The sequence below is a fragment of the Bubalus bubalis genome, chromosome 12 (assembly GCF_019923935.1).
Source record: "Bubalus bubalis isolate 160015118507 breed Murrah chromosome 12, NDDB_SH_1, whole genome shotgun sequence".
Classification (NCBI taxonomy): Eukaryota; Metazoa; Chordata; class Mammalia; order Artiodactyla; family Bovidae; genus Bubalus; species Bubalus bubalis.
This window is the reverse complement of record NC_059168.1, coordinates 15071550-15097572: the sequence shown is the minus strand read 5'-3', so window position 1 is coordinate 15097572 and position 26023 is coordinate 15071550. Positions and strand designations below refer to the sequence as shown.

Below are 26023 nucleotides of genomic sequence, written 5' to 3'. Positions count from 1 at the left end.
CAGGCTCCTCTGTCCATGGGGATTCTCCAGGCCAGAATACTAGAGTGGGTTGCTATGCCCTCCTCCAGGGGATCTTCCCATCCCAGGAATCAAACCCAGGTCTCCCGCATTGCAGGCAGATTCTTTACTGTCTGAGCCACCAGGCATAAAATACTCAAATTGAACTGTTTCTTCAGGTCTTATAACCTTATGAAGGCTCCCATGTCACACAAAACCTATATTAAGTAAATGTGTGTGCTTTTTTCCTGTTAATCTTTGTCAGTTTAATTTTCAGACCCAGCCTGGGACCCTAAGAAGGCTGAGGAAAACTCTCAGCTTCCAGCCACACGGTCACTTTACTAATAACATCAAGGGGCAGACCAGTGCAGGCGGTAGGCTTGTCAGTTAAATCCCAGCTTTAAAAGATTTGCACACCAAAGCGGGGGTGGGGGGATATTTGCCTCAGGAAAACTACCAACTCAGACTGTTTTCTATGCTGGCAAGAGAACAAGAGTTTGCCTGAGACTTTAATGTGAGGGTCAAGCAAAACATTCTCACTAAACACTGAAAGTAAAATGCAATCTGAAAAACAGACATTTGCAAAGCTTGAAAGAAAGAACTGGCTGGATAATGATATCACGGAAGAATGCATTTATCTTATGTTTGGCTGGGAGATGTCTGACTTGGGAAAGTCTTTCTAAAGGAGGTAATTGCAGATAGGCTTTGTTTAATGTATCTTACAAAACACTGCTGCCACAAGGGAAGACTCAATCAGAATATGGGATACACAAAAAGAAAATTAAACAGGTGACACATGCTTTAATGCTCTGTATAGCTGCAGAATGTTCATTTTATTGCTGAATAATATTTCACTGCAATATGCAATCTATTTAACTATTACACTGCTAATGGGCATTTAGATAATTTCCAATCTGGGAACTACCAGATGTCCAATGAATATTCTAATGTGCTATCAGAATGTGCCATCATGAACATGCTAAAACAGGTTCTTTAGCTCAACACGTATTTCTGTTAGACATGCATTAATACTTAGGAGTGAAACTGCTAGGTCAGAGGATTGAGCTTTCATGAATACTCCAATCTTCTGACAGGTTTTCTACTTTACACTCTTATTAGAAACATTAGAGTCCTTGTTGCTTCACAACCTTGCAAAACTCAACACTATCTGGGGTTTTTGTTTTTTTTTTGCATTTTAGCCATTCTGGTGAATATTTAGTAGTATTCCATATGGTTAACTTGTATGTCTGTAACAAATTCACATTTATCAATTCACATGATTCACATGATTAATGAAGTTGAGCACCTTTTAACATGTTAATGACCATTTTAGTCCTCTCTTATAAGTTCCTACTGAAGTCCTTTGCCTCTTGTTTTCTACTGAGTTGTCAAAATTTTTGATAATTTGTTAAATATTCTTATTTTTTGGACACAAGCCCTCTGTCTTTTTGTCGGAGGAGGGTGACAGATTACTATTGTCATTTGACAAATACTTACACAACACACACTTGTGTTGGCAGGGCACTGGTCTAAGTGCCTTACAGATACTAATGGCATCTTTTAATTTTTAAAAAGTGCTTAATATTAATAATAATCTAGTTTATCATTTTTGTTTTATGGTTAGAGCTTTATTGTTGTTTTTGACTGTCCTAAAGTCTCAAAGGTGTTCTCCTATAGTTTCCTCTTAAAAGCTTTACCATTCTGCTTTTCACTTCTACACATTCAATCTGGAATTGATTTTTGTATATTTAGTATGATATAGGGGTTAAGACAGACTGTCTCCATACAAATACAAATCATCTACTACCATTTATCCAAAAGCCTACCCCTTTCCCACTGCACTGTGGTGCCAACTTTGACATAAGTCAGATGAACCACGTATGTACAGCTCTGTTTTTTGGACTCTCTGTTCCACTGGTTAGTTTTTATTTCCTTGTGTCAAAATGTCTTAATTCAGTGTTTTTCAAACTTTAAAGTGCACAAGAATAATCTAGGCAGATTGTTAAAACAGACTCCTTGGCCCCAACCCCAAAGACTCGGCTTCAGTAGGGTGTAAAGTTAAGCAGGAGAAATTCCATTTCTAACAAGCTCCCAGGTGATGCTGATGCTGCCAGCCCAAGAACCACTACATGTTAAGCTGTCTTAATTGATACAGTTTTATAATAAGTCTTGGTATCTGCCAACCTAAGTACTCCAATTCCGTTCTTCATGACTCCCTTAGCTACTCTTAGCCCTTTGCATTTCCATGTGAATTTTAAAGTCAGCTTGAGTTCCACAAAATCAAAAGGACAGCAGCAGCAGCAACAAAGGAAACAATAACAACAAAAATCAAGCCACTGGGATTCTCTTAGGGATTGCATTGATAACAGAGGTTAATTTTGAGAAGACCTGAAATTTCAATATTGAGTACTGTATATGAATACTGTATATCCCATGTATATATATACTATATATCCCATGAATACTGTATATCCCTCCATTTATTTAGGTCCTTATCAATTTCTCTTAATAACGTCCTGTTGCTGTTGTTCAGTCACTCAGTCGTGCCCAACTCTTTGTGGCCCTATAGACAGCAGCACACTGGGCTTCCCTGTCCTTCACCATCCCGAGTTTGCTTAAACTAATGTCCACTGAATCGGTGATGGCATCCAATCATCTCAACCTCTACTGTCCCCTTCTCTTCCTGCCTTTAATGTTTCCAAGCATCAGGGTCTTTTCAAATGAGTTAGCTCTTCACATCAGGCGGCCAAAGCATTGGAGTTTCAGCATCAGTCCTTCCAATGAATATTCAGGGTTGATTTCCTTTAGGATTGACTGGTTTAATCTCCTTGCAGTCCAAGGGATTCTCAAGGGTCTTCACCAACACCAAAGCTCAAAAGCATCAATTCTTCAGTGTTCAGCCTTCCTTATGGTCCAACTCTCATATCTACATATGACTACTGGAAAAACCACAGCTTTGACTATACAGACCTTTGTAGGCAAATAATGTCTTTGCTTTTTAATATGTTGTCTAGGTTTGTCATTGCTTTTCTTCCAAGGACCAAGCATCTTAATTTTATGGCAACAGTCACCATCTGCAGTGATTTTGGAGCCCAAGAAAATAAAGTCTGCCACTGTTTCCATTGTTTCCCCATCTATTTGCCATGAGGTGATGGGACCAGATGCCATGATCTTAGTTTTTGAATGTTGAGTTTTAAGCCAGCTTTCCACTCTCCTCTTTCATCTTTATCAAGAAGCTCTTTAATTTTTTTAATGACGGAAAGATATATGTAACATAAAATGTACCTTCTTGACCATCTTTAAGTGTACAGTTTAATTATATATATCCACATAGTTGTACAACTAATCTCTAGATTTCTTCTCATCTTGCAACTGAAACTCTATACCCATTAAACATTTCCCCATTGTCCACACCCTACCCAGGTGCAACCACCATGCTACTTTCTATGAATTTCACTACTCTAGGTACTTCATACAAATGGAACCATGCAGTTACAAGTGTTGTCTTTTACAAGCTCATTTATTTTTACCTGGAATTTATTAACTAAAGCAATCTGATGAAGTACTGCCTCACTAAATTGAGTACTATCTAAAAATACAGTAAAAATCAGACACTTAAGAAATTTGGTGTGTTCAACTAGAAGCAATTTGAGAATCAGGACAATGCTATAGAACACTGTGCCTTTTGCAAACAAACTTGCGTGTAAGATGGAATTCCCACCACTTTCACACACCAGGGCAGAGGTCAGAAAGCCCCTAAAAAGTGTCCAGTGACATTTGTGTGTCTCTTACGAGTTCTCTCACTGCTCACTTCTCACTGACCAAAACCTCCAAAAGGTGATTCATTGAGCCAGTAGGCTTTTACAAGTGTATAACTTTTCATATACACTTTAATATTTCTATTGTTGCTGTAAAAGTTGAAGTAAACTTTTATTTATAGTTAGAATGTTTTATAAGTTAAAGAATCAAGCCACTTCAGCAACTGTTGATAAGGAGTGTAACAAGATACCTTGAGAACAAAAGGGAGCCGGCTCTGCATGCCTCAGCAGGCGTTTCTCACTGAGACATGCCACCTGAGCTGATGCTTGGGCTCAGATTTTAAAAAGGAGATCATCTACCATCTGAGGAAATGCCATTACCTGAAATGAAAGTCCATGAATAGCACTTTACCTCACACTAAAAAGTAAAATTTAATACCATGACATGTTATGTATAGTCAGGCATGATTTTATTTAGCTCACAATTTCCCACCATATGCAACTCGGCCCTCACTCCCAGAAAAGTAGCAAAGAAAATTCTATAACACCATCAAAGAGGACCTGGAGTGTTGTTTCTACAAAAAACAATTTCCTTTCATTCTTATCACTGAACATTTCAAACATTCTTCTTCCAGAGGTCACTAGGACCCTTTACAGGACAGCCAGTCTGTTCCTTTAAATATGAAGGAGCTTTCCAGATAGTTGCTTTTTCCACATATAAATCAAAGCAACTCAGAGCTCTCCTGTGAGTGTGTAACTGCTTGGCTATACTAAAGCCAAATCAAATGATGCCCACCCAGGTCAGGCTGACCTTATAAAAGCAAGGATCAAAGAAACACTATAAAAAGCAGAATTATTCCCCCTTCTTAATGAGCAATTTAAAAGAGCATTCATTTGTTAAAATCAGTACCAAATGACAGTAAGCTTAAATTCCAAATGTAGTCTATAAATTACTCCCAGTAGACAAAGAACAGTGGTACAAACACTCGGTCCTTGCTCTGTAGACCATTTCAAAATCAAAGCTATTTTCCCCGCAAGTCCTACTACTGCTCTAAACCAACCTCCCAACAAAGCCACGCATTTCCTTGCCTTGGCGCACATTATCACTCCATCTAGATCCCTTCTGTCTTTCAAAGCCCCTCTAATCCTCCCTGAGGTAACAAACCCTTCTTTGACTGCCCTGTTCCAAATATTTTCTTATTTTCTAAGCAGTTAGGGATTTATCTGTGCTATCAATGTAATTTAAATTGCCTGGTATTGTTAATTACATTTTCATAAGTTTATCGGATCTTGGCTAAATGAAAAATTCCACGAAGGCAAGTCTTATGTTTTATACCTTTATTTCTTCCACAGTATCTAGCAGCATGCTTGGCAAATACTGAGATTCTGGATTCCTGCTATTACAATGCTCTCAAAGCTCTTTTCTCCACTCTGCAAATTTTTATATACAAAGCAGGCACCAGGGAGATCAAGCTGGTGGTCATTTAGTTGCCTCAAAAAAGAAAGATCTTCTGCATTCTGGAGATGCTATTTCATCAGCAATGCCAGATGCACCTTTCACAAGGTCATGAAAAGCAGATATATTTTAAACCATACAAATTATTTTTGAACTGAATTTTTCATCCTTTAACACCACGTTAATTCATAATGTCAGATGGCCTAACACTTTTAGCTTCAATGCTGGCCAAAAGCAGAAGCACAAAACCATGAGTTTGAATAAGACTCCTCCATGTCGAATGTATTACCATCTTAACTAAAATCCCCCTATATTTCTCCTATCTGGGGACTGGAAGACCCACTGAAGTAAGGTTTTTTCCTTCACATTATATTTCCTTCACATTACTGATTCTGCCTCTCACCACCCTAAAAAACAAGAGTAAAATTCACTTTAAAAGTAAAATGTACACAATGATGTCAGTGCTGTCTATTCCTTAAAATGGTTCATCAAATAATATTTAAATGATCTTGCTATTGTGCAGAATGGTTTTTAGACTTATTTTTTATTATTTGATACACAAAGAAGATTAAGCATAACTAAAATGCAAGTTATAAAGTATACTATAAACACATGTGAATCTTGAGACTGTTTTTTAGCTTATTACATTTATAAAATTCATATACTGCAGTTTATCATTCACCTGTTGATGGACATTTGCATTGTTTCCAGTTTTAAGCTCTTACAAATTAAACAGCCATAAACATTTGTGTAAATCTTTGTGGAGCCATACGTTTTCATTTCACAGAGATAAATACCTGAAGGCCGAATTGATGATTAACTGCATGGGAAAACGCCAAACTGTGTTCCAAAGTGGTGGTGCCATTTTATGTCACATTACATTCACCACGTATGAGGGTTTCAACCACCTCACATGGTAACACACCTTTTCAGTGGTAGACAGTTGTATATTGTTGTGGTTTTAATTTGCATTTTCCCAATGACTAGTGATATTAACCATCTCAGCTTTTCTTAATGGGTCATTCGTTTATCCTAATGTCATCAGGTAGTATTTTTTTTTGTCCATAGCTTATAATGGAAATCTGCAGACAAATAGTTCCAAAGAACTTACTTGGCCATCACAGAAGCACTCCAAAAAATTTTAGAATCAGCCTGTCAATTTCTAAGAAAAACAAAAGGTGCGGGGGTAACCTGGATTTTGATTGCTATTGGATTTATTATTGTGTAATTCTGGAAGACTTGTCAATTTAACAATATTAAGCCTTTCAATCCATGAACATGGTAAGTCTCTCCATTTATTTAGATTTCTTCAATTTCTTAAAGCAACATTTGTCATTTTTAGTGTACAGGTCTTACAGTTTAGTAAAATTCCTCACTAAGTATTTGATATTTTATGCTATTGTGTGTGGTTTTAAAATTACTTTCCCAATTATTACTGCTAGTATATACAAACAACTGACTTTCTTATATTGACCTTGTATTCTCAGATGTTGCTTATTAGTGCTAGTAGCTTTAAGTCTATTCTCTAGGGTTTCCCATGTAAAGAACTGTGTTGTCAATGCATAATGATAATTTTGTATATTTCTTTCCAATCTGCACTCCCTCTCTATCTCTTTCATGTCTTACTGCACTAGCTGGGATTTTCGGTTTAAAGAAGTGCCCCTTTCCTGACCTTAGAGGAAAAAAATTGTTTTTCATCAATGATGATTTTAACTCTAGATTTTTCATAGAAACCTTTTATCGGATTGACGATATTCTCTTCTACTCAGAGTTTACTAAGTTTTTTATAATGAAAGAGTACTGAATTTTTCCAAATGCTGAAATAAATAAATATAATGAGATAATCATTCATTGTTTCTCCTTTACTGTATTAAAAGATGAACTTCAATGACTACTTAATGTTAAACCAATTTTGCATTCCTGAGATAAAAACTATTTAGTCATGACTAATCATCCTTTTTGTTGCTCTTCAATCACTCAGTCATGTCTGACTCTTTGCAACCCCATGGACTGCAGTACGCCAGGCTTTCCTGTCCTTCACCATCTCCCGGAGATTGCTCAAACTCAAGTCCACTGAGTCAGTGATGCCATCCAACCATCTTGTCCTCTGTCATCCCCTTGTCCTTCTGCCTTCAATCTTTCCCAGCATCAGGGTCTTTTCCAATGAGTCCGTTCTTCACATTGGGTGGCCAAAGTATTGGAGCTTCAGCCTCAGCATCAGTCCCTCCAGTGAATATTCAGGATTGACTTCCTTTAGGATTGACTCGGAGAAGGCAATGACACCCCACTCCAGTACTCTTGCCTGGAAAATACCATGGATGGAGGAGCCTGGTAGGCTGCGGTCCATGGGGTTGCGAAGAGTCAGACATGACTGAGCGACTTCACTTTCACTTTTCACTTTCATGCCTTGGAGAAGGAAATGGCAACCCACTCCAGTGTTCTTGCCTGGAGAATCCCAGGGATGGGGGAGCCTGGTAGGCTGACGTCTATGGGGTCGCACAGAGTTGGACACAACTGAAGTGACTTAGCAGCAGCTTAGCAGCAGCAGGAATGACTGATTTAATTTCCTTGCAGTCCAAGGGACTCTCAAGAGTCTTCTCCAACACTACAGTTCCAAAGCATCAATTCTTCAGCACTCAGCCTTCTCTATGGTCCAATACTCACATTCATACATGACTACTGGAAAAACCATAGCTTTGACTAGATGGACCTTTGAAGGCAAGTAATGTCTTCGCTCCTTAATATGCTTTCTAGCCTTGTCATTGCTTTTCTTCCAAGTAGAAAGCATCTTTTAATTTCATGGCTGAAATCACAATCTGCAGTGATTTTGAAGCCAAGATAATACAGTTGTTCACTCTTTTCATTGTTTCCCCATCTACTTGCCATGAAGTGATTGGACCGGATGCCATGATCTTAGTTTTTGGAATGTTGAGTTTTAAGCCAGCTTTTCCACTCTCCTCTTTCAACTTCAACAAGAGACTCTTCAGTTCCTCTTCACTTTCTGTCTAAGGGTGGTGTCGTCTGCATATCTGAGGTTATTGATATTTCTCCCTGCAATCTTGATTCCAGCTTGTGCTTCATCCAATCTGGCATTTCGGATGATGTACTCTCCATATAAGTTAAATAAGCAAGGTGAATATACAGCCTTGACGTACTCCTTTCACAATTTTGAACCAGTTAAGTTTTTCATGTCTGGTACTGTTGCTTTTTGACATGCATACAGATTTCGCAGGAAGAAGGTAAGGTGGTCTGGTATTCCTATCTCTTTCAGAATTTTCCAGAGTTTTTTGGGATCCACACAATCAAAGGCTTTAGCATAGTCAATGAAGCAGATTTTTTTTTCTGGAATTCTCTAGCTTTTTCTATGATCCAATGGGTCATTGGTAATTTGATCTCTGGTTCTTCTGCCTTTGCTAAATCCAGCTTCTACATCTGGAAGTTCTCGGTTCACATACTGATACTGTTGAAGCCTAGCTTGAAGGATTTTGAGCATTACCTTGCTAGCATGTGAAATGAGTGCGATTGTGCAGTAGTTTGAACACTGCTTAGCACTGCCCCTCTTTGGGATTGGATTGAAAACTGACCTTTTCCAGTCCTGTGGCCACTGCTGAGTTTTCCAAATGTGCTGGCATATTGAGTGTAGCACTTTCACAGCATCATCTTTTAGGATTTGAAATAGCTCAACTGGAATTCCATCACCTCCACTAGCTTTGTTTGTAGTGATGCTTCCTAAGGCCCACTTGACTCTACACTCCAGGATGTCTGGCTCTAGGTGAGTGATCACACCATCATGGTTATCTGGGTCATTAACATCTTTTTTGTATAGTTCTTCTGTGTATTCTTGCCACCTCTTCTTAATATCCTCTACTTCTGTTAGGTCCATACCATTTCTGTCCTTTATTGTGCCCATCTTTGCATGAAATGTTCCCTTGGTATCTCTAATTTTCTTGAAGAGATCTCTAGTCTTGCACATTCTATTGTTTTCCTGTTTCTTTGTATTGTTCAGTTCAGAAAGCTTTCTTATCTCTCCTTGCTATTCTTTGGAACTCTGAATTCAGATGGGTATATCTTTCCTTTTCTCCTTTGCCTTTCACATCTCTTCTTTTCTCAGCTGTCTGTAGGGCCTCCTCAGACAACCATTTTGCTGTTTTGCATTTCTTTTCCTTCGGGGTGGTTTTGATCATCACCTCCTGTACAATGTTATGAACCTCTGTCCACAGTTCTTCAGGCATTCGATCAGATCTAATCCCTTGAATCTATTTCTCACTTCCACTGCATAATCATAAGGGATTTGATTTAGGTTATACCTGAAAAGCCTAGTGGTTTTCCCTACTTTTCTTCAATTTAAGTCTGAATTTGGCAATAAGGAGTTCATGATCTGAGCCACAGTCAGCTCCTGGTCTTGTTTTTGCTGACTGTATAGAGCTTCTCCATGTTTGGCTGCAAAGAATATAATCAATCTGATTTCGGTGTTGACCATCTGGTGATGTCCATGTGCAGAGTCTTCTCTTGTGGTGTTGGAAGAGGGTGTTTGCTATGACCAGTACGTTTTCTTGGCAAAACTCTGTTAGCCTTTGACATGCTTCTTTCTGTACTCCAAGGCCAAACTTGCCTGTTACTCCAAGTATCTCTTAACTTCCTACTTTTGCATTCCAGTCTCCTATGAAGAAAAGGACATCTTTTTTTGGTGTTAGTTCTAGAAGGTACTGTAGTTCTTCATAGAACCATTCAGCTTCAGCTTCTTCAACATTAGAGGTTGAGGCACAGACCTGGATTACTGTGATACTGAATGGTTTGCCTTGGAAATGAACCAATATCATTCTGTTGCTTTTGAGACTGCATTAAGTACTACATTTAGGATTCTTTTGTTGACAATGAGGGCTACTCCATTTCTTCTAAGGGACTCTTGCCCACAGTATTAGATATAATGGTTGCTGCTGCTGCTGCTGCTAAGTCGCTTCAGTTGTGTCCGACTCTGTGCGACCCCATAGATGGCAGCCCACCAGGCTCCCCCGTCCCTGGGATTCTCCAGGCAAGAACACTGGAATGGGTTGCCATTTCCTTCTCCAATGCATGAAAGTGAAAATTGAAAGTGAAGTCCTCAGTCGTGTCTGACTCTTCGTGACCCCATGGACTGCCTTCCAGGCTCCTCCATCTATGGGATTTGCCAGGCAAGAGTACTGGAGTGGGGTGCCATTGCCTTCTCCAAGATATAATGGTCATCTGAGTTAAATTCACCCATTCCGGTCCATTTTAGTTCGCTGATTCCTAAAATGTCGATGTTCACTCTTGCCATCTCCCATTTGACCACTTCGAATTTACCTTGATTCATGGACCTAACATTCCAGGGTCCTCTGCAATACTGTTCTTTACAGCATCAGACTTTACTTTCACCACCAGACCCATCCAAAACTAGGCTACTTCTGCTTTGGCTCAACCTCTTCATTCCTTCTACAGCTATTTCTCCACTCTTCTTCAGTAGCATATTAGGCACCTACCAACCTGGGGAGTTCATCTGTCAGTGTTCTACCTTTTTGCCTTTTCATACTGTTCATGGAGTGCTCATGGCAAGAATGCTAAAGTGGTTTGCCCTTCTCTTCTCCAGTGGACCACGTTTTGTCAGAAGGTGGGTCATCATCAGAAAATTGGATTAAAGACTATCCTTTTTATACACTGCTATTTCATATATTTTGCCCCAGATCTGTGGTTGTTTACAAGTGTTCACATCTAGTACATTACTCCAACATGGCTAAAAATAAGACCACAAATAAGCATTAAGCTTAAGCCATGGTTAACTGTGAAGAAAGTTGTCCAGCAGTTACCAGAGTAGATGATGGTAAGAAAAGAGTCATGTAAGATCCCACAAATCCTATTACTCATTCTTTCTCTGTCTATTCTTGAAATAAGATACATACAAGTAACCTAGTTCAACTCCAGGCAAAAAATATTTTTTAAGCCTTTGTTTAAAAATAGTTTACCGACAAACTGAAACAAAGCATACCCATCTCCGGCTTCTCTAAAAGCGACCAAGTTATCACCGAAATATAGCTACAAGGCCCATGATCAGAATACCTGTTAAATTAAAATGCATGAGTAACACCTGAGGGGACAAGTATTCAAACCAGAAAGAAAATCAAAATCCTGGGTTACCCTGCTTAATAGAGACAGACATGTCATCATGTAACATGAGGACAAACTATCAGAAGTATCATGGCTGTCTTGCAGTTATACTGCCTATCTTAAAAAATTAAAATGAAGAAATAAGTATACCCTAAAGCTCCTCTTGATGAAAGTGAAAGAGGAGAGTGAAAAAGTTGGCTTAAAGCTCAACATTCAGAAAACGAAGATCATGGCATCTGGTCCCATCACTTCATGGCAGATAGATGGGGAAACAGTGGAAACAGTGTCAGACTTTATTTTTCTGGGCTCCAAAATCACTGCAGATGGTGATTACAGCCATGAAATTAAAAGACGCTTACTCTTTGGAAGGAAAGTTATAACCAACCTAGATAGCATGTTAAAAAGCAGAGACATTACTTTGCCAACAAAGGTCCGTCTAGTCAAGGCTATGATTTTTCCAGTGGTCATGTATGGATGTGAGAGTTGGACTATAAAGAAAGCTGAGTGCCAAAGAATTGATGCTTTTGAACTGTGGTGTTGGAGAAGACTCAGTCCCTTGGACTGCAAGGAGATCCAACCAGTCCATTCTAAAGGAGATCAGTCCTGGGTGTTCTTCGGAGGGAATGATGTTGAAGCTGAAACTCCAATACTTTGGCCACCTCATGCGAAGAGTTGACTCATTGGAAAAGACCCTGATGCTGGGAGGGATTGAGGACAGGAGGAGAAGGGACAACAGAGGATGAGATGACTGGATGGCATCACCGACTCAATGGACGTGAGTCTGCGTGAACTCCGGGAGTTGGTGATGGACAGGGAGGCCTGGCATGTTGTGATTCATGGGGTCGCAAAGAGTCAGACAGGACTGAGCGACTGAACTGAACTGAACTGAACTGAATACCCTAAAAGAAAAAAAAGTATCATTTTTATCTGTAAAAATGGCTAGCAAACTTTTGAGTTCACAGTTAAGTGATTATTAAATAGCTTTAAAATTAACAACAGAAAGAGAAAATATATACAACATAATGTGTAACTTCCAAAGGTCTTTTTCCATTTTTCATTGACAGAGTCCTTGGGGCTTCAGGCAGACAGTCAGAAGGCAGGCTGCCAGTATCACTTCACACTTCAGCAAAACTTTTGCCAATGAAAACTGAAACACCTGTATGAATTAACTAAATTGTTCCCATTTTCAACAATGAAAGGAAATTAAAAGCATTACTGAATGTCACTGATTTGGCTCATCTGTAAGGAAATAACGTAGATAACACAGCTAATTTTAAATTATCAAGCCGATACAACATAAATGGCTCTTTAGAACAATGTGGGTTATTTTTACTATGACTCATTCAGTTTTCCTGAAATGTGAGGAAAGAATGTCTCAGAATAGCATTACATAATGACAATGTTAATAAAAAAAGCAAAGTATTCCTCTTAGGACAATCTTCTGCCATTGCTGAATTAAAACCTTTTCCCAGTGCATCTCACACATACCTCAACATGCTACACCAACTTGGAAACACAGGCAAAAATTCTTCCAGAAAAGAGATTTCACCACTATTTTAGTAAAGTATAGGACAGCTGATGAAAACTGAACAAAATTCAGGGCCAATAAGCCACTCGTCTGGTTCCTAAGTATTTATCAGCTGTCCACTGACTGCGGCTCCCGTCCCTCCAAGTGCTCACAACCCTCTGGTAGGGGTAGTGAGATTTCTACTGGACTTGCTCTCCTGTCAACAGAGAGAGACACCTCACAGTCTCAAGAGTTCACAACTCCAGACCCCAGGTACCATGCTGCAGCCAGAGTAGGGAGATGGATGCTCAGGAAAAGGACGTGGCTTCTCTCCTCTCTACTCCCTTCTCTTCCACATCTACAGCCAATTCCAAACAGCCCTCATCCACTTAGGAATTCCTATTCCTTGAAAACAGTAGTATGCTCCTACAAACCACCGACCAGATAACCTGACTCAGCACTGAGTGCCATGGGGCATGACCTTCTACCTACCCACCTGAAGGATTTTCATACACATTCTGTAATTGGATCCCAAGAACAAGTTTTCAGTGCCGAGGGAAGGACACACGCCCTCCCTCATTTCACAGAAGAGAAAGATGAGAAGGACACACCAGGTATCGATTGTATGCCGGGTGGTCATACTACCTACACCGGGGACCCAAGTGGAGTAGTGCAGCTCCAGTTCCTGGCTCAGTATACTTCATTCATTCCCGTATTCTGCATACTTCTCTTGAGCAAGAGCTATGAGTAAAGCTCTGTAGCAGGCCTTGTAGAAGACCCAGAGAAGGACAGAGACCGTCCCAAAATCTGGAAGTTTAGAGTCTTACAGGGAAGATAAGACATACACATAAATAATTACAGTGAGCCCAAATATGATCTTTGTTAAAAGAGAATTCAGAAGCAAGGTAGCAGCTAAAAGTGGTCCCTCTTGCCTCAGACACTCCTCAGCAGTTATACAGGATATAAATAAAGGGTATTTATGTACAGCATATACAGTTATTTAGGATTTAAATTTTAGTGAAATTATTGAAACCAGGGGCCACTTACAACTCACCTTATTATCTGCTTCAGAATCATGCACAGGAAGGGCAGAAAGACTGAATGACAAAAGGAGAGCTGACTTGGGTTTTTCTGGAGTATTCTGTATGCTTCACTTGGGACAAGGACTAGAATGGATGTTACACAGCCCAAAGTATGCATGGGGCTCCTCAGAGCTCCCCTCACTCTTAAGTTCCTTGCCTTCCTTCTCATCAATTAAAAATTTATTTGGCATTAACCAACTCATCTCTTCAGAAGTGTTAGGACTGGCACTATGGAGCACTTTCACTGAACAGTTTTTCCTGAAATGGACATCAGTTCTCAGGTCAGTGCTGACTTGGAGGAGATCTAGAGGAGAAGAGCAAAACAATCATGTATCATAAAGCCCTGGGGGAAAACATAAAACCAGAGAATACAACCTTCACTGCAAGCTAGGAGGGCTGAGCTACCTGCCAGCAGAGGCTACGAGAGGTAATTACTTCAGCAGGATTCTACCTCACTTTACAGAGGAACAAGAATAGGGAAAGAGAAAGAAAAGGAAGGGAGGGACTTCTCTGGTGGTCCCAGAGTCCCTAAGACTCTGCGCTCCCAATGCAGGGGACCTGGGTTCAATCCCTGGTCAGGAAACTAGATCCCATATGCCACAACTCAAGATTGAGCACAGCTACATAAATAAATGTATTTAATGAAAAAAAAAAGGGAGGGGGGGGAGGACGGAAAAAGGATAAGAAAAGAAGAAATATATCACATCCACAAAAAGCACTAAAAACTAAGTTAACTGCTTGAATGTGATGAGAGTACTTTCATGTCATTTCAGGTTAACTGTGGATAATCTATGTTCCACAATAATGTGCTTATGAAGCCAATATCAAGAAGATGTTTCTGCTGACCACCGTCCCATGAGAGGCCAACAGGAACACTTCCTATCATAGGCAGGAACACTTCCTATCATAGGCTGCATCCTGTTTACCTCTGACATCAGAATGAGCCCAAGCTCCCAGGCCATTACTTAACATCTACACACCGGTGACTGTCCCCATCCAGCTCTGTACTTCCCGACACTGACTCAAGACTCCCACCACACCAGACCCCATGTGTCCTTCCCGGTGCCTCACAGCAGGAAGACTCGTGTTCAACTTCACCTTCCCACTAAGATGCTCCCCCACCGTCTCGCCTAAAATAGCCATCCCTCACCCATTCTTACCCCGCTACACTATTTTCTGTTTACAATGAGTACTTCTATCAAATATCTGTCTTTCTTTGTCTACCATATATTTCCCTCACAAGAAAGCAAACTGATGAAAATTCCAAGAGGGAAAAGGCTGCTATATCCTCAATAACCAGCACTTAAGTTTTAAGTATTAAGGCGTGTGTTAAGTATTCAATCTATGTTGAACAAATAAATAAGAGGTGCATAATAATTTTTTAAATATATCTTTTAAAAAAGGTTTAACACTTTACTTGTCAAATTCCTTAGCATTTATGTAACAACTAATTAGGGACATTTCGCATAGTTACCTAAACACACATATGCTATAATGAAAATCAGCAAATTTCTAACAATACTGAAGTGGGAAACTAAAACAGGCACTCAGAGGACTCAGAAGATTAACATCAACCAGTTCTCAAACTGTATGTTCAGTTCAGTTCAGTCCAGTCGCTCAGTCGTGTCCGACTCTTTGCGATCCCATGAATTGCAGCACGCCAGGCCTCCCTGTCCATCACCAACTCCTGGAGTTCACTCAGACCCACATCCATTGAGTCAGTGATGCCATCCAGCCATCTCATCCTCTGTCCTGTTTTCCTCCTGCCCTCAATCCCTCCCAGCATCAGAGTCTTTTCCAATGAGTCAACTCTTCGCATGAGGTGGCCAAAGTACTGGAGTTTCAGCTTTAGCATCATTCCTTCCAAAGAAATCCCAGGGCTGATATCCTTTAGGATGGACTGGGTGGATCTCCTTGCAGTCCAAGGGATTCTCAAGAGTCTTCTCCAACACCACAGTTCAAAAGCATCAATTCTTCGGCGCTCAGCTTTCTTCACAGTCCAACTCTCACATCCATACATGACCACAGGAAAAACCATAGCCTTGACTAGATGGACCTTTGTTGGCAAAGTAATGTCTCTGGTATTGAATATGCTATCTAGGTTGGTCGTAACTTTTTTCCAAGGAGTAAGCGTCTTTTAATTTCATGGCTGCAGTCACCATCTGCAGTGATTTTGGAGCCCCCCAAAATAAAGTCTGACACTGTTTCCACTGTTTCCCCATCTATTTCCCATGAAGTGATGGGACTGGATGCCATGATCTTAGTTTTCTGAATGTTGAGCTTTAAGCCAACTTGCTCACTCTCCACTTTCACTTTCATCAAGAGGCTTTTTACTTCCTCTTCACTTTCTGCCATAAGGGTGGTGTCATCTGTGTATCTGAGGTTATTGCTATTTCTCCCGGAAATCTTGATTCCAGCTTGTGCTTCTTCCAGCCCAGCGTTTCTCATGATGTACTCTGCATAGAAGTTAAATAAACAGGGTGACCATATACAGCCTTGACGTACTCCCTTTCCTATTTGGAACCAGTCTGTTGTTCCATGTCCAGTTCTAACTGTTGCTTCCTGACCTGCATACAGGTTTCTCAAGAGGCAGGTCAGGTGGTCTGGTATTCCCATCTCTTTCAGAATTTTCCACAGTTTATTGTGATCCACATAGTAACTTGTAAAATTTATTTTACAGCACAAAGTAAGCTAGCCTTTCTTTCTACCAGATAAAGGTACTTTAGTTCTGCCTTATCTCAAAAATAACAAAGAAAGAAAACACAAGAATTGATCCCTAACTATGATAATAAAAATGCCTTTGAAAAAATGATGTATCTTGAGCAACTTGGGTTCATTAAAGACGTGTGTATCTTTTTATCTATAAAGCTAAAGATACCAACTGCCCTCTTGTTCTGTGGCCTTCCTCTTCTGAAAAGCCTTCTTTGATATCAAACCCTCAAACATCTATTCTATCTTTCCTTTTCACGACCATTTTTTCCAACTGTGGTCTTTATCTATCAACTTTATTTTCTCACAAACCATTCTCTCCTTATTTCTCTGCAGTGAGGTGACTACCCAGCTATTTCACCAAACTTGTCATAGAGATAAGCAATGCACTCCAGCCATCGAAGCCTCGGCCCTTCCTCCTGACTGCTCTCCACCACTGAACGCTGACAAGTGCCCCTTGCTCTCAACACTGTCTCCTGCCTTAGCCTCCATAACCCTGGCTCTCCTGTTTCTCCCCCTCGCTCTCTGACCCCCTCGGTCCCACTACATCCATGAAGCATCACCCTCAAATTTTAACCAAAAGAGCTACACATTACACTGGTTTTCAAGTAAAGATTCAACTCTCGCTCTGTCACTTCATTTACTCAGTCAACAAGTATTTATTGAGCACATATTATGTGCAAGATACTGGACTCGGCCCTGCAAACAAAGATCAAACAAAGAACAAGAAATATTCATTTGCTGCCCTTAAATTCAAGCAAGTACAAACAAAAATGCTTATGTCTGTAGAGAACAGACTGGCAGACACAGTGGGGAAAGGAGAGGGTGGGACAAATTGAGAGAGTAGCACTGAAACATATACATTGTTATATGTAAAAAAGCCAGCCAGTGGGGATTTGCTGTGATGCAGGGAGCTCAAACCCAGGGCTCTCTGACACCTAGAGGGGTGGGATGGAGTAGGAGGCAGAGGGAGGCATCATATGTATGCCTATGGCCGATTCATGTTGATGTATGGCAGAAACCAACACAACAGTGTAAAGCAATTATCTTCCAATTAAAAATAAATAAAAATTTTAAAATGCTTATGTCTAAATCAGCATCAAGATATATGCAGCCTGGAAAATAAAATGATAAGCTTTTTTTTCTGCCTTAATTTCCTTAGGTGACAGTATTTCGATGAGCAATCTGAGGCAAGAACATACCATAGGCAAAATAATTTACAAGAAAAAAAAAAAAAAAGAAACAGGAAAAAGACATTACTCACTGATGTAAATGCCAGCAGTTCCTCTTCAGTTAACTTATGCACTGGGTTATTCTTTTGTAAATTTGTGCTTTAAATTTAAAAAATTAAAAAAAGCAAATCAATTCCAGAATGCATGTCATAATGAATGAAATATAATTTTTAAGGAAGCAAGTAAACTATATTTATATATTTGAAAGCACATTCAGTTCAGTTCAGTCGCTCAGTCGTGTCTGACTCTTTGCGACCCCATGAACCACAGCACACCAGGCCTCCCTGTCCATCACCAACTCCCGGAGTCCACCCAAACCCATGTCCATCGAGTCGATGATGCCATCCAACCATCTCATCCTCTGTCATCCCCTTCTCCTCTTGCCCTCAATCTTTCCCAGCATCAGGGTCTTTTCCAATGAGTCAACTCTTCGCATGAGGTGGCCAAGGTATTGGAGTTTCAGCCTCAACATCAGTCCTTCCAATGAACACCCAGGACTGATCTCCTTTAGAATGGACTGTTTGGATCTCCTTGCAGTCCAAGGGATTCTCAAGAGTCTTCTCCAACACCACAGTTCAAAAGCATCAATTCTTTGGCACTCAGCTTTCTTTATAGTCCCAACTCTCACATCCATACATGACCACTGGAAAAACCATAGCCTTGACTAGATGGACCTTTGTTGACAAAGTAGTGTCTCTGCTTTTTAATATGCTGTCTAGGTTGGTCATAACTTTCTTTCCAAGGAGTAAGTGTCTTTTAAATTGATGGCTGCAGTCACCATCTGCAGTGATTTTGGAACCCAGAAAAACAAAGTCAGCCACTGTTTCCCCATCTGTTTACCATGACTGATGGGACTGGATGCCATGATCTTAATTTTCTGAATGTTAAGCTTTAAGCCAACTTTTTCACTCTCCTCACATATTATAATATTATTGTATTATTTACAAATGTAGAGATGACTGTGCCAAAGATAAGCACAAAAGTAATAAAATGCTAACAAGTAAATGTGGTGGTGTATTAAATGTTAACACAATTTATAAGAAAAAACAAAATCTAATCTGTGCCACTCCACAAGGAAAATGAAAATAATTAATATGGCACCAATTCCTATTTATTAAACTCATGCAAAAAAAAAAAATTACTATCACCATGAGACAGGCAAAAATTAAGAAGTTCTCAAAGAGGCAGAACAATGGGAATTGTTAGATCTTGCTGATCCAAGTATGAATAATTTTGGAAAACAATTCAGCACTATCTTATAAAGTGAACATTCACATATCCTAACCTCAGTAATTCCAGCCTACATATAGAGCCCACAGAAATTCAATGGCTGTACCGGGAAGCATACACACAAATATCCATAGTAATATTGTGTGTAACAGGAAAAATCTGTTAACAATCCAATGTCCAAAAAGGAAATCAATACACTGTAAAATACCAACAGAACGATACACTGCAGAGTAAACTGCAGCTATACGTAACACGGATGAGTCACATAAAGACACTGGTGAGAGAAAAAAAACAAATCACAGAAGACTACATATAGTAACATACCACTTTTATAAAGCTGAAAGACAAATAAAAGAATTGACTGAGAAGTATAAAAGACATGTGAGTAAATATATTTCTTGAAAAGGCAAGAAAATGACAAAGACAAAATTTAGGACACTGATTACCTTTTAAGACAAGAAGGAAGATGAGATGGGAAGGAGGCACACAGACTGCGCGGGTGGGGTGTGCAGTCTTCAGGTTCCTAAACTGCGAGGTGGGTTTGTGCTATTATTACATTATGTAACTTATGTTTATACATTACATAAGTTATTTTGTATGTACATGTTATTTGTATTAAGAATGAAAATAAAATTCAAAATTGTGTTCCACCTGCTGGGATGCTATAAGAACCACACAACTTCCCTTCTCCGATACCCTTGCTAATGGTGCAGCATGTGAATTTATTTATTTTTGGCTGTGCTCGGTCGTCACTGCTATGCAGGCTCGTCTCTAGTTGCAGGGGACAGCTGCCAGTCTCTAGTCGTGATGCATGGGGCTCTCACTGCGGTGGCTTCTCTTGCTGGGGAGCACAGGCTCCAGGGAGTGTCAGGGAGCTTCAGCAGTTGCAGCATGTTGGCTCAGTAGCTGCGGTTCCCAGAATCTAGCTCTAGTGCACAGACCCAGGAGTTATGGCCCAGGGACTCAGCTGCTCCATGGCATGTGGGATGTTCCCGATCCAGGGATCAAACCTGTGTCTCCTGCACTGGCAGTTGGATTCTTTAACACTGAGCCACCAAGGAAGTCCCAGAATGTGAATTTAATTGTATATATATTTTTTAAATCAGACAATGCAGAGTATATCATTCGAAACACTGGGCTGGAGGAAGCACAGGCTGGAATCAAGATTGCCGGAAGAAATATCAATAACCTCAGATATGCAGATGACACCACCCTTATGGCAGAAAGTGAAGAACTAAAGAGCCTCTTGATGAAAGTGAAAGAGGAGAGTGAAAAAGCTGACTTAAAGCTCAACATTCAGAAAACGAAGATCATGGCATCCGGTCCCATCACTTCATGGGAAATAGATGGGGAAACAGTGGAAACAGTGGCTGACTTTATTTTTCTGGGTTCCAAAATCACTGCAGACGGCAACTGCAGCCATGAAATTAAAAGACGCTTACTCCTTGGAAGGAAAGTTATGACCAACCTAGACAGCATATTCAAAAGCAGAGACATTACTTTGTCAACAAAGGTCCATCTAGTCAAGGCTATGGTTTTTCCAGTGGTCATGTATGGATGTGAGAGTTGGACTGTGAAGAAAGCTGAGCGACAAAGAATTGATGCTTTTGAGCTGTGGTGTTGGAGAAGACGCTTGAGAGTGCCCTGGACTGCAAGGAGATCCAACCAGTCCATCCTAAAGGAGATCAGTCCTGAATATTCATTGGAAGGACTGATGCTGAAGCTGAAACTCCAATACTTTGGCCACCTGATGCAAAGAGCTGATTCATTTGAAAAGATCCTGATGCTGGGAAAGATTGAGGGCAGGAGGAGAAGGGGATGACAGAGGATGAGATGGTTGGATGGCATCACCGACTCAATGGACATGGGTTTAGGTGAACTCCAGCAGTTGGTGATGGACAGGGAGGCCTGGTGTATTGCAGTTCATGGGGTCGCAGAGAGTCAGACATGACTGAACAACTGAGCTGAACTGAATCAGACAGAATTCAAATTGAGGGTAATTGTACAGAAAAACTGGCTTATAAATTTCCAAAGTGTCAAGATCATAAAGTCAAGCAAAAATGAAGAACTATTCCAAACTGACAGAAAGAATACAAACATAAATGTAACACATATGTTCTAGACTGGATCCTGTGCTATAAAGGAGATTATTGGGACTCCTGGCAAAACTTGAATGGGGTCTGAGTACAATGTGATAGTAAAGCATGAGTGCTAATTTCCTGATTTTGATAAATGTATCACGGTTATGCACAGAAGCTCCCTTTTTTGTAGAAGACACACACTAAAGTATTTAGCGGTGACAGAATACCATATCAAAAAATCATTCTCAAAAGTCTTTGCAATGCCTTGCCCTTGCAACTTGTGCCCAAATTTGAAATCACTTTAAAACATAAAATGAAAAACTATTTCTACTACACGTAAGGTTCTACTATATTAAAAATTCTATCCTCTGAATATACATATCCTCAAAGATCAAAGTAGTCACCTCTCCTAAATACTTCATTAGGATTCTATTCAGGTGACCTTTCCCTTCTCCAGGGGATCTTCCCAACCCAGGGTTTGAACCCAGGTCTCCTGCTTTGCAGGCACATTCTTTACCAGCTGAGCCACAAGGGAAGCCCAGCCAAGGCTAACAGAAGGAATTTTCTTTACGAAGAAAAGAGATGGATAAGTACACCAACTTACAGGAGACTCCTAATCTCTAACCCTTTCATTGGTTGCCCAACTCTTCTCTATCTTCATAACCGTTACAAGACTCCTTATTCATCCAGAACTCTGGGGACCTTCTTGAACAAAGATTTCCCCAACACAAGAGAATCAATACGCAAGAAATTCAAGGTGGCCAAATAAGCCATTAACTTACCAGATTCCAAGGATAACAGCAAGCTCTTCAGCACATAGATCAGGCATCTGAAACTGTTCACAATCTGCTAACTTTATCTCATTTAGAACGGTATCATCATTGAGCTCAAGATTCTGGTGGAATACCAAAGAAAATATTTAAAACAAAAACTAAGTTTGATTTATTCAGTAGACTATATGCAACTGACTGCTGAGTAGGATAACATTTTTTTGTTTAAGATTTTACAGTGTCTATACATGGTCAATAGGCTGTTCTCCTTGTGAAACACATATATGGGAACAATTTACTGTGCAGAAATGGAGGACATGCCATCTATGTATGCCAGGAATGCACTGACATCGTCAATAACAGGGAGTAACTGCTATTCCCTGTTTGATTGAGCCTAGTAGGCAAAAGCTCCTCTACTGATACTCAGATCCTTCTAATCGATTTCTAAATCATAATCTGAAACATCAATTCCCAACTCTGTTTCTCAAGAAGATCTAGAATAGGAAAAAAAAAAAAAAAAGCCAATTGAAATAGAAATAAAGCCTGAAGAATTAGAGAACTTGGTAGAGTACTTGATTTCAAGAATAGCTACAAAGCCAACACAGTGTTGTACTAACATGAAGACAGAAATATAGATGAAAGGAAGAGAACAGAGTCCAAAATTTCAGACCCATATTATATGGTCAACTGATTTTCAACAAGGTGCCTAGATGACTCAACAAAGTTTTTTCAATAACTGATGTTAGAAGAACTTTATATCCACTTGGGAAAAAATAGTGCTCTGCCCAGATCTCATACCATACACAAGAATTAAATCAAAATGAATCACAGACCTTACTGTAAAAGCTGATACTAAAAAACTTCTAAGAAAGAAATCATAGAAGAAAAGACTTGCAACTTTGGGGTAGGCAGACAGTCTTTAATTAGGATACAAAAAAAACTTGAACCATCAAATAAAAACTTCAGCTCTTTGTAAACACTGTTAAGAAAGTGAAAAGTCAAGCTACAGACTGAGAAAACATACTCACCAAACAAATATCTGGGAAAAGGCTTGTAATCAAAGTATGGAATTACAGCCTAATAAGAAGATAAAAAAAACTCAACATAAATATGAACTTTACAAAAGACCCTTTACAAAAGGTTGGCTAATCAGCAAACAAAGAGATCCTCAATAACAACAGTCCACATGAAAATACTAATTAGAATCAGAATGAACTACTACTAGTACACATACATAAAACAGATAAAATTTAAAAGACTGACATCCCAATTGTTGCCAAGGATCTGGGACAATTCAATCTTTCATACACTGCTGGTAGCAATGTAAAATGGTACAACCACAGGAAATGGTTTGCTGCTGCGGCTGCTGCTAAGTTGCTTCAGTCGTGTCTGACTCTGTGCAACCCCACAGACGGCAGCCCACCAGGCTCCCCCGTCCATGGGATTCTCCAGGCAAGAACACTGGAGTGGGTTGCCATTTCCTTCTCCAATACATGAAAGTGAAAAGTGAAAGTGAAGTCGCTCAGTCATGTCCGACTCTTCGCGACCCCATGGACTGCAGCCTACCAGGCTCCTCCATCCATGGGATTTTCCAGGCAAGAGTACTGGAGTAGGGAGCCATTGCCTTCTTATAATAAACATATTTACCATATGAGCTCTCAGTTCCACTCCTTTGTAGTTATCTATTAGAAACAAAAACATATGTCCACCCAAAGATATTTATCTATATATATAGAGAGAGAGAGACAGAGAGAGAGATATGGGGGGGGGGGGGGGGGGGGGTGTGTTCATAGCAGTTTTATCTGTAATAATCCCAAACTGGAAACAACCCAAATGTCTGTCAACAGGTATATAAATTAAAAAGAAAAATTATGCTATACGCATTTAATGAAATTCTAATCAGCAATAAAAAGAAAAGTACTGACACATACAACAACAAAGACATATCTCAACTCAAAAACATCACGCTGAGCAAAAGAGGCCAGAGAGAAAAGAGGACATACTGTAGGATTCTAGTCACACAAAACTCTAGAAAAAGCAAACTATCTACAATCAGAAAGCGAGTCAATGATTATTTAGGGCCAGAGAAGGTGTGGAATTAACTGCAAAGGGGCAGGATGGAATTTTCTAGGGTAATGAAATGTATCTGGACTGCAATTGTTGGGTACATGTATTTTTCAAATCTCATCCAAATCCCATCCAATTATATAAGTAAAATTTTTCTATGTGTAAGTTATATCTCAATAAAATAGATTTTTTAAAATTAGTCATCAAAAGATAAGTAAAATCACAATGAGAAATCACTGCACACAACTCACAAAAATGGCAAAAATTTTAAAATTGATAATACCAAGCACCAGCAAGGATGCAGAGCAACTAATGCTCTCATATACTGAGGGTGGGGATGTGAAATAGTACAGCGACTTCGGAAAACAGTTTGACCGTTTCTCTAGTTAAAAATATACTTAATACAAGCCATTCTAATCCGTGGCATTTACCTGTGAAAATTAAAAACATACATTCACATGAAGACTTACACATGAATGTTCCGGACAGCTTTATTCGTAATAGCCAAAAACTAGAAACCATTCAGCTGTCTACCAACAGAATGGATAAACACACTGTGGCTTATCCATATAATGAAATAATAAATACTCAGCAATAAACAGGAGCTAATTGTTGGTATTAAAACAAGGATGAATCTCAAAACACTATGCTAAGTGAAAGAAACCAGACACAGAATAGTCATACTATCTGATTTCATTTATGTGAAACTCTATGGAAAAAGACCAGCTCTAATCTGTGACAGAAAGCAGGGAGGGAAAGTGACTGACTGCAAAGAAGTATGGGTGACTACTCTGACTAATGGAAACGGTTCTGTATTTTGATTACAGTGTGGTTATGTGGGTCTATTTGTTAAAACTCACCAAACTGGACACTTAAAATAGGTACATTTTACTGTATGTAAATTATTCCTTAATAAAATTGATTTTTTTCTTCCAATTCAATAAAAGTAGCTTAAACTAGGAAGACTAAATTGTAGGCCCAGCTCTATTTATAAGGTTTTGGGGAAAGAATAGAGCCTTCAACAACTCCTGACAGGAGGAACACAGAACTCCAGGCGGCTAGGCATTGAAAACGTGCCTCTTCTTCCCTGGCCTGGAGAACTTCAAAAGGCTGGGCTGGCAGGCGCACAGTGCACCCTGGTGGCCAACCATTTTCAACATATGCTTTTCAGAATATTTTTTTTAAACCTACATATGTAATTTTAAATTTTCTAACAGCTATACTTTAAAAAATAAATACATAAAAGCGATTTAACCTAGTATGTAAAAAATATTATCCCTGAACATTCATTAATAGAAAATTATTAATTAGATACTTATACACTCTTTCACACAGTTTATGAAATCTAGTACATCTTTTACATTTCAGCACATCTAAGTTTGGACCAAGCAACTTTAGAGTGTTTAATAATCATATGTGGCTACAACACTGGACAGTGAAGCTCTACAGTATTCAAAATTCCCACCTTTTCACATTCTGATAGGGATCTAGCAACCTGCTTATTGATACCCAATGTTTGTGGAGTGTCTTTATAATCTGATCCCTTTAAAAAGTGTGATGTGGGAGAAAACAAACGAGGAAGCTAAAAATATAATAACCTTCCCAGGTTCTCAATCTGGCTAGACAATAAATATGTGACAAGGACCCAAGTTTCCACCTCCCAGCAAGGACTCCTCCCCATCCCCCACAGAAGACCTGAGATAGGTCAGCCTTAGCAACAGAGCATCATTTATTTGTCAGCTACAGGTGGGTGATCAAAACAACTCTGATCTTCATCCAAGATTCTCTACGTTCCTATTTAGCACTTTTTAAAATTAAAACCGGTCGGCTGCAGTACCTGCTTGCCTATATGTTCTACACATTGCAAATTTAAAATATGGCTCTAATTTAGACTTAAGCCAACCTCGTAATATTCTACTAAACCGTAAAATTAGCTACAAGGATTTTCCTGGAGGTCCAGTGGTTAAAACTCTGAGCTCCCAATGCAGTGGACACAGGTTCAATCCCTGGTCAG

General features: G+C 39.6%; 1 protein-coding gene across 4 annotated transcripts in view; it reads right to left on the bottom strand.

Moving 5' to 3' along the window:
• The window catches only part of TTC27 (tetratricopeptide repeat domain 27), a 178034-nt gene that overhangs the window by 115089 nt on the left and 36922 nt on the right, over window positions 1-26023 (bottom strand). For all 4 annotated transcript variants that reach the window (XM_044925799.2, XM_044925798.2, XM_025260856.3 and 1 more), the window contains exons 8-9: window positions 21955-22067; window positions 17894-17960 (exon numbers count right to left, since the gene is read on the bottom strand). In XM_044925799.2, the coding sequence (XP_044781734.2) occupies window positions 17894-17960; window positions 21955-22067 (180 nt within the window). The remainder of the gene's footprint in view (window positions 1-17893; window positions 17961-21954; window positions 22068-26023) is intronic.